General features: G+C 43.9%; 1 protein-coding gene across 1 annotated transcript; it reads left to right on the top strand.

The window, feature by feature from the left end:
• On the top strand, positions 1-918 carry LOC125520707 (uncharacterized). The gene has a single exon (XM_048685692.2). The coding sequence runs from the start codon at positions 74-76 to the stop codon at positions 635-637; it is 564 nt and encodes a 187-aa protein (XP_048541649.2). The 5' UTR covers positions 1-73; the 3' UTR covers positions 638-918.
• The last annotated feature ends 9,498 nt before the right edge of the window (positions 919-10,416 follow it).

Genomic DNA, 10,416 nt, shown 5'->3' on the forward strand with positions numbered 1-10,416 from the left:
GCTAGCTGCTGCTCTCTCACACGCACACTGCCAGTGAGTGAGCGAGCGAGCTAGTCTTTCTTCTTCTGAAACCATGTGCGAGTCCGCCTCCCTACTAGCTGCAGCCGGAGACCAAGACGGCCACCACCACCAGGGGGTGACCAAGGCAGCCGAGATGGACACGGGTGGCCTGCTGGACCATTCCCCGGCAGCCCTCGGCCCGAGCCCTCTTCCCACGCCGCCTCCACCGCTCGTGTTCTACCAAGACGATTACCGGTACTACTACGACGACGACAGTTGCCTCCAGGAGGACCAGGAGGGCGACGACGGCGCCTATCAACTGCTCCAGGACGAGGAGGAGGACGTCGCCGCCACCAGCTCGCTTGCTGCCAGGCTACGTGAGCTCGTTCGCCAGAAGCTGGCCGAGGTGAACGCCTCCAGCGCGGTTGTCGCGGGGCTCGGCCTCGTCGGGAGCGCCGTCGGCGCCTACTTCCTCTGGCCCGCGGCCGCGGCCGCCGCCACCGCCGCCACCATGGCAGCACCCGGGGCCGCCGGTTTCCTCATCTCCCGTGTGGCGTTTGAAGCCAACTCAAAGCTCTACTTCAAGATCCTCCGCACTGCCGGAGCAGCAGCGGCTGCCGCCGCTTTCGCCGTGTAGCTGCACGGGAGGGCTGGCCACGTACCTACTGCTTAGTTTCGTCCCACGCGCGCTGGCCGTTTGCGTTGCTTATATATCGCCAACAATGGAGCAGTCAGTTTGTCTTGATGATTAAGCGTCCGTGTGTAGTGGTTACATCTTTCAATCGATTGATACACTCTGGTATATCTAGTAGTACTCCATCTCTACGTTTTCAGTGTGTGTAAGGTTGGAGCTATGCCATCTGCGATAAGCTAAATCTTTGGTTTAAATTGTTCAAGCAACACTAAAGCTTCTTACTAGATGATGTTTGCTCCTTTATTTGTGTTGATCTTTAGATTCCCTGTTTCCTTTAAATTGCACTTTAGCTATATGTAAGTCGCCCGAAAAATAATTTTGATTCCGTCAATTTTTGGACAGTTGATTTTTTGATTCAAGATTCATGTATCTCTTTTCTCCATGTTGTCCGTGTATTGTTTTGGGCTGTTTTTCTTTTTGACTGACCCCATATATTTAGGACAGTCAATTCTATAATGGGCCGAAGCCCATTCCAGTGCGATATAGCCTTCTTCTTTCTCATTTGTTTTTTTATTTTTATGCATTTTTTCTTCTGTATTTTTTATTTATTTAGTATAGTTGTTTTTTAGTATTTTTGGGATGTTGGGTGAGCTTAAACATATACATACAAATAATATGTAATATGTGCAAAATTTTAGTATTATATAATTATTCTTTGTATATTACAAAAAGTGCAATTTCGATGCATAGTTGTGTTCAAGTTTCTTTTTTTTATTCTTCTTCTTAAAGGGAAATATCAACACCACTAATTCATTATTTAATGTTCATTCTATTTTAAGGGTAATACCAATGCTACTAATTCAATTGTTCTTAGATTTTCTTTGCAAAAGTTCCACTTATATATATGTATTCTTGCTGATTTTAAAATAGCGCAATTTTCATGTATATTTGTGCAAATTTTGTCAATGTTTGTTTTAGATTATTTTTTTATTTTCTTTCTTCTTAAATGGTAATACCAATGCCACAAATATAGCATGTAATAAAAATAATGGCACAACAAAATAAGGGTATTTTTTGCGGGTAGAAAGATAAGGGTTTGACAAGTCGAATTTCATGTGGTTGTATGCATGTAGTGTAGCTAGATAAATTCTCCAAGAGCTTAAGAATCTTGCTAGGCTTGCACTAGCTGGCTATCGCAACAACGACGCCTGGTCTCCTCTGCTTGTGTGAAAGTTCTTCTGGTACCTATGTACTATGTGCGTGTAGTTAATCAATGAGGATCACTAGATATGTCAGGCTAATTTATTAATTCACACACACATGTAATCTCCTCTGGTAAAAAATGTGGCTTACCCAAATACTAAACTCAGTCACCTGACCCCTAGCCGCTCCCTTTAAGTTGTCTTTAGGTCTTGCGTTTCCTTCTCTATCATAGCAGCGGTTCCCACAAGAGGCGAAAGGGAGGCGTCAAGGTTCCCTCGGTTGGCCGCCGGCCAGGCCGTGGGCTCCTCCCCTCTCCGGCGGCTGCTGCAGCAGCAGGAGAGTTGGGGAGCCCCGGATCTGTGCCCTCGGTCTGTACATAGTAGGGATAGAGTTTCAGGTACCAGCATTTCGATGGTGGCAGCGGCAACACGACGAATAAGTCTTCCTTGACCCGAGCCTTGTCTCGGTGTCTTCCTCGGAGGCGGCGACGTGGTCGGTGGAAGGTGGTGCAGCAGCGTGTTGGTGTTTGGCGTCGGCGGGCTTCTCTGCATCTTGTGGATTCTGAATTTGTTTGCTCTCGTTGGTGATGGCGCCTCGACATGTTCGTGGTTCGTGAAGCCGACACAAGTGGTGATGCAGTGCCGATGTGGTTTCTCTCTGGCGTGCTGGTCCTGCTGGGCCGAGGATGGAGACTTCCCGTTGTCAATAATCCTTGCGCATAACCATGGATTTCGCTAACTCCGGGAGGGAGCGGCGGCGGCGACGGCGCGCCCTCATCCCACGCTGGTGTGGATGCTGGGTCGATTTCCTGGGGTTATGTTTGCAATTCTCTTCTTGTTTGGGAATGCATTGTATCACTACATGATGTCAATATAACTCAGGGTCTTATTTGCGCGAAAAAAAGTTGTCTTTAGGTCTCAACACCAGACGCAAGCTCCCTCGACAATATGTATGTATGAATGTTTCTATCATTGTGTTGTGGTATATGGTTGCTTCGGCATTGTCAGCCTGTTCCCTCAACTATATCTCTTTTGTTGGATTGCGTCTTCTCTGTGCTTTGATGTGTGTTTGCTTCAGGCCATGTCATGTGTTGTCCTTGCGTAGAAAGGACATGGCGCTGTGTATGGCGTGATTCTGCATTCCTCCCGTACAAAGGATACGACACTGTATGGCATGATTCTACAAATGCATCTATATCCACACATGAGTTTCTTTCGGTTTGGATATTGGATTCTGAATCATCCAAGCATGTTGTGGGTACCTCAACTGAGTTTGAATCATATACTTAGCACCGATGCACATAGTGAAACAATATAAACTATTGATGGCACCTCATGACTTATAAAAGAAGTAGCATTGAACTATTCAATGTACACCCAGTGAACTTGCTTTCTTTGAGTGCTTTGATTGATCAGCGAGACTACCGAGTAACTCTTGACAAGAAAATATTCTTGATACGGGAGAGGATGAATGGAAGGGAACTTTGGAGAAGAACCATACATAGTGGATGGTGGTATATGGACCGTGAATTGTCCATGTCTGGTACTAGTCCTGTTTTGGATGTACTACTTGGAGGAAGTGAGACAATGTCAATGTTCCATCACTGCCATAATGGGGTCTATGGCCTTTGATAAGAAAATTTAGGTGTTTCTTGATGTAATGCGTGGAGCAAACAAGAGTAAGCTTACGCATTACCGGAAACATATTGTTCCATGACGACTTTTGCATGGAATTATCAAGAACTGCCATTGTTTGGCCTAAATCCATGACGGTTCCAAAAAATTGTCATATAACAAAAGTGGGTCGATGAGACCCACTTGAGTTATGCTTTTTATGATGAAATCTGGAAACAAAGGTGAAAACGGTTCATGATTTGGACACACGGTTAAATCATATGATTAGGTCATGGGCCAATAAGGGAAACGAACTAGCCCAATAAAGTACCTTTTTCTCTATTTATTTTTCCAAGAAAATAGTTTCTTAACTGGCACATTCTTGTAAAAAATAATATCCAATTTATATGAAATTGGAAAAATATGAATAATATATGGAAATTTTTATATAGTATATGTACTTAACCGAGGTTTGTCTTTTTCACTCCAAGGTCTTAGTTTACGTACTTGTAGTTCAAATTTCAGTTATATCCCTAAATAGCTAAATTTCATTTAATGTGTAAATGATAGCAAATAAATTCAGAAAAATGCAAAAATCTGACATGAACACTGTAATGTATTATGTTCCATGTAGAAAAAGTTTGGAGCATTTTAGATAAATACTTTTGGAATTTATATATTGTACCTTAAATTGGTTTTCCAAAAAGGGGCAAATAAAATTTATTCAATAACAAGATAAAACATGCCAGTATATGAGTGTGCAATAGTGTCAAATGAATCTCAGGTGTAAATGATAAATAAAATGATCCGTGGAGTCAAAACTTCATAGTTTGCCTTTGAATGCTATGAGTCTACATGGGAAATGCATGACTAACAAAAAAAGCAATGTACAATCCGACTTTTGTGAAATTGATTGAACCATTAAACATGATCTAATGAGATTATAACCTGATCATGCCAAGTTTCAAATTTTCTAGACCACATTTATATTTTATTTAAAAAACAATAAGAAGCATGTAACCTTTGAATTTTACCAAACAAACATTTGAAAATTTGTTGATGTTCTCAATAGGAGCTAAGAAGTTATAGAATTACTTAAATATGAGTTTTTTTTCATTTAGATGATTTTCTTAGATACTTGCAGTTCAAATTTGAATTATCTCCAATAAATAGCTAAAAATCACTTTTTTACAGGATCAAGAAATTCATTACGCCTAATTAATGGAAATGATTTCAGAAAAATGTCTAACTTTGGCATGAACAGTCTGGTGTAGTACTTTTTATGTAGAAAAAGTTTAGAGCATTTCAGATAAATATTTGTTAAGGTACTACACATGATACCTTAACTTGGTATTATGAGAAATAGAAACTAGAAACTATTGCATACCATGATGGCATGGTGGAACATGAAGGTATATTAGTGCATAATAATATCAAAATCAAGTTGTAGCCCAAATATTAACTACAACCGTTGAAGAAAATATCCCGTGGAATTCAAACTTTTTAGTTTGCCTTTCAATATTAGGAATTTAGGGTACGATGGTTATAGCCTAAACAATAACAGCTTGCTAAAATTTTGACAACATCTACTTTAGTCGCACCTAAATTTGGGGGGGGGGGGGCGCAAACCGACCATACCCAACATTTGGTCCTAACTGGATGACCGGGCAATGTGGGATCATAGCTAAGACTTTTGCTAGTAGGTTTAAATATCATCTTCCTACGGAGATGCATAATGGAGATCGAGCTCCATGGATCCCTTTATTCAAAATTTTCAATTTTCAATTTTTTAAGTTCCAAAATTTCTGAAAAAATACACATATACATATGGATGTCTACTACTTGTCTGTGAAGTTTCATGAGAAATACTTTTTTATGCGAGCTTGATGACCCACAAGTATAGGGGATCTATCGTAGTCCTTTCGATAAGTAAGAGTGTCGAACCCAACGAGGAGCAGAAGGAAATGATAAGCGGTTTTCAGCAAGGTATTCTCTGCAAGTACTGAAATAAGTGGTAACAAATAGTTTTGTGATAAGGTAAATTATAACGAGCAACAAGTAACAAAAGTAAATAAAGTGCAGTAAGGTGGCCCAATCCTTTTTGTAGCAAAGGACAAGCCGGAACAAACTCTTATAATAGGAAAAGCGCTCCCGAGGACACATGGGAATATTGTCAAGCTAGTTTTCATCGCGTTCATATGATTCGCGTTCGGTGCTTTGATAATTTGATATGTGGGTGGACCGGTGCTTGGGTACTGTTCTTACTTGAACAAGCATCCCACTTATGATTAACCTCTATTGCAAGCATCCGCAACTACAACAAAAGTATTAAGGTAAACCTAACCATAGCATGAAACATGTGGATCCAAATCAGCCCCTTACGAAGCAACGCATAAACTAGGATTTAAGCTTCTGTCACTCTAACAACCCATCATCTACTTATTACTTCCCAATGCCTTCCTCTAGGCCCAAATAATGGTGAACAGTTATGTAGTCGACGTTCACATAACACCACTAGAGGCTAGACAACATACATCTTATCAAAATATCAAACGAATACCAAATTCACATGACTACTCATAGCAAGACTTCTCCCTTGTCCTCAGGAACAGACGTAATTACTCACAAAGCATATTCATGTTCATAATCAGAGGGGTAATAATATGCATATAGGATCTGAACATATGATCTTTGTAACACCCCGGATGTAATTTACCTTATATGTATCCCAACTCTTGCCGTTTCCGGCGCTAAGTTATTTTATTTCCTCAGGTTCGGGTTTTTGTCTCCGTGTGTTGTTGCCTTTGTCATGCATCTCATATCATGTCATCATGTGCATTGCATTTGCATACGTGTTCGTCTTATGCATCCGAGCATTTTCCCCGTTGTCCGTTTTGCATTCCGGCGCTCCAATCTCCTCCAGTGCCCCTTTCTACCTCTTTTCATGTGTGGGGGTTAAACATTTCCGGATTGGACCGAGACTTGCCAAGCGTCCTTGGTTTACTACCAGTAGACCGCTTGTCAAGTTTCGTACCATTTGGACTTCGTTTGATACTCCAACAGTTAACCGAGGGACCGAGAAGGCCTCGTTTGTGTTGCAGCCCAACACCCTTCCAATTTGGCCCAAAACCCACCAAATACCCTTTCATCATCTAGAGCGTTCGATCATGATCGTGTGGCCGCAAACCGCACTCCATTTGGAGCTTCCTAGCTCCCTCTATGCCTATATATAGATCCCCTCTCGAAAATTCCGGATCCCCTCTGTTCCTACCCTAACCTAGCTCCCCGCCTCTCTGCGCGCCGGACATCCCCGCCGCCGCCAACCATAGGCCGCCACGTGGCGCGCCGCCACCCGTAGCCACGTGGCCCGCTCGGCCCGCGGTGAGCCCCCGCCGCCACTCGCCCCAGACGAGGCGCCCCTCACCGCGCCACCCCGTCTCCTTCCCCGCGCCGGCGAGCCTCCGCCCGGCGCCGCCGCCCGCCATCGACGTCGCAGGCCGCTCCGGCGCCGCCTCTTCGCTGCACCACCACTGCGGCCGCGCCGCCCCTCGCCGCTCCGGCGACCCGCTCCGGCCATCCCCTCGCACCGGCGAGCGTCTCCAAGTCCGACGACCTCGGACTCCAACTCCGGCGATCATCGTTTTTCCACGCCGCTACAGTGCCCGATCCGGATCCAGATCTGGAACCCTAACCTCGGTTGACGTTTTGTCCTAACCCTAGTTTTTATGCATATTTCATCGCATCGTATCCCGCAACCGTGGCTCTGATTTGCGCGTGTAGCATATCAAAATGTTCGTCTCAGAGAGTACATCATTTCATCTCATTGCATCATTTTCTTTTGAGCTCATCTTGATGCCCGAAATTCTGTTGGAAGAGGGCTATGTGGTTAAATTGGCAGATCTGTTTGATCAAATAGCTATTTGTCATTTTTGCCATGATTAATGTGTGCATGATATGCTCCTGAGTTCTACATGAGTTTTGTTATATGCCATGCCATCTATACAGAGGTGCTTACCATGTATTTTTGTGATATGTGTGGTGACTAGCACAAGCTTGCAAAGTAGTGCAATCGGTAATGCTGATTTCAGGGACTTAGAATTTCTCTAAGTCCTTGTCCTGATTTTGTCGGTATGCCATATGTTCATGTTGTTTCCTAGTGATCCGTGCCTCTTTTGAGGATGATCAGTAAGGATGATTTGTTAATATTGTGGTGCTCTATCAATCCATGTCTTTGTTTGCATTTATGGAGCACCCTAATTTGAGTCAATCGAGCTCTACTTGTGCTATTTCGTGTATCCTGGCAGCTTGTTGACTTGTTAGCGATTTTGCCGAGGATGTTGCTATTGATCCGTGCATTCTATGTTGTTGTTCTTGCTATGTCTAGCTCCTATGCCATGTATTCTTGATGGGTGTATGCTTAGTTTGTCATGCCATGCTCTATAGTGAGTGCATCGAGCTCGTAAACATGCTTACTCGTTAACAGATTTGCATGCTCCAGTTTTTCACTAAGTCTGTAATCTGATTATGTTTTTGCCATGTTCACATGCTTGTAATTGTATTTTCTGATCCCTTTTGGCTCAAGGTCACTAAGGGACTTTTGTTAAGTGCTTTGAGTAGCTCCATGCCATGTCTTGCTTTGCCATGTTAAGTTCCTGTAGCATATAGTTTTCATGCTCTAAAGTGTGCTACCTGAGGTTAAATTCCAGACTTGTGTTAATTTCACCAAGTCTGAAACCTGTTATCATTTGCATTTTTGCCATGCTTGTTTGAACCTGTTATTAGATGAATTAGGCTTAGCTCAGTGTTCATCTTTTGTCAAGAATCATGAGTGGATCCCTGCCATGTATTTTGTTGTCATGTTTGAGTGCTGTAGCATAATTATCTTGATGCATTTAGATGGCTACTTGCTGATTATCGCAGACCGGTGCCATATTTGTTTGCTTGCCTTTTCCAAACCGTGCTTCCGATTCCGGTGATCTTTATATCGATTTCAACCGAAATCACCTCACCTTTCCAGTGGCACTCTTGAATTTCCAAGTTGAGGCCAGGTTCAATCATTCCTTGTCAAATCTTGCATATGCATCACATATCGCATCCCGCATAGCATACCATGTTTGCATCATGTTGTTCGAGCATTGCACGTGGTTGATTGTGTTCCTTTTGCTTGTTTATCTTGTTTGGGTAGAGCCGGGAGACGAGTTCGCTAACGAGGAGCCCGTTGAGTTTGCTTACGAGGATCAAGTCAACTCTGACAACTTTGCAGGCAAGATGATCATACCCTCGAAATCACTTCTATCTTTGCTTGCTAGATGCTCGCTCTTTTGCTATGCCTATGCTACGATACCTACCACTTGCTTATCATGCCTCCCAAATTGCCATGTCAAACCTCTAACCCACCATGTCCTAGCAAACCGTTGATTGGCTATGTTACCGCTTTGCTCAGCCCCTCTTATAGCGTTGCTAGTTGCAGGTGAAGATTGGAGATCGTTCCTTGTTGGAACATTGTTTATTGTTGGGATATCACCATATTATCTTGTTATCCTAATGCATCTATATACTTGGTAAAGGGTGGAAGGCTCGGCTTTTTGCCTAGTGTTTTGTTCCACTCTTGCCACCCTAGTTTCCGTCATATCGGTGTTATGTTCCCGGATTTTTGCGTTCCTTACGCGGTTGGGTGATAATGGGAACCCCTTGACAGTTCGCCTTGAATAAAACTCCTCCAGCAATTCCCAACCTTGGTTTTACCATTTGCCACCTAGCCTCTTTTTCCCTTGGGTTTCCGGAGCCCGAGGGTCATCTTATTTAAACCCCCCCCCCCGGGGCCAGTGCTCCTCTAAGTGTTGGTCCAAACTAGAGCCCCTTGCAGCGCCACCTCGGGGAAACTCGAGGGCTGGTTTTAATTGTATGGATTGCTTATCCGAGTGTTCCCTGAGAACGAGATATGTGCAGCTCCTATCGGGATTTGTCGGCACATTCGGGCGGTGTTGCTGGACTTGTTTTACCATTGTCGAGGATGTCTTGTAAAACCGGGATGCCGAGTCTGATCAGAATGTCTTGGGAGAAGAAATATCCTTCGTTGACCGTGAGAGCTTGTGATGGGCTAAGTTGGGACTCCCCTGCAGGGATTTGAACTTTCGAAAGCCGTGCCCGCTGTAACGCCCTCGATGCGGCTATATCTCCCACGTGTCGGAGCACGACTTAGAGGCATAACCGCATTGAAAGCAATGTCGCAAGTGAGGTAATCTTCACACAACCCAAGTAATACAATAGGGGGAAAAGATACATAGTTGGCTTACACTCGCCACTTCACACAATTACATGAATAAAGCATTACAACATCCAAATACAATCAAGGTCCGACTACGGAACCAAAATAAAAGAAGAACCCCAAATGCGACAAAGGTCCCCGATCGACCCTAACTGGGCTCCACTACTGATCAACTAGAACGAAACAACACAAAGGACAAGATCTTCATCGAGCTCCTCCTTGAGCTTGGTTGCGTCATCTGCACGGTCTCATCGGCACCTGCAAGCTGGTTTCGGAAGTATCCGTGAGTCACGGGGACTCAGCAATCTCGCACCCTCGCGATCAAGACTATTTAAGCTTATGGGAAAGGTAAATGTATGAGTTGGAGCTGCAGCAAGCGACTAGCATATATGGTGGCTAACATACGCAAATGAGAGCGAGAAGAGAAGGCAAAGCACGGTCGGTAAAAGTATGATCAAGAAGTGATCCTAAAACAACCTACGTCAAGCATAACTCCAACACCGTGTTCACTTCCCGGACTCCACCGGAAAGAGACCATCACGGTAACACACGCTGTTGATTCATTTTAATTAAGGTCAAGTTCAGGTTATCTACAACCGGACATTAACAAATTCCCATCTGCCCATAACCGCGGGCACGGCTTTCGAAAGTTCAAATCCCTGCAGGGGTGTCCCAACTTAGCCCATCACAAGCTCTCA

The sequence above is a fragment of the Triticum urartu genome, chromosome 1A (genome assembly GCF_056163025.1).
Source record: "Triticum urartu cultivar PI428250 chromosome 1A, HENAU_Tu73, whole genome shotgun sequence".
Classification (NCBI taxonomy): Eukaryota; Viridiplantae; Streptophyta; class Magnoliopsida; order Poales; family Poaceae; genus Triticum; species Triticum urartu.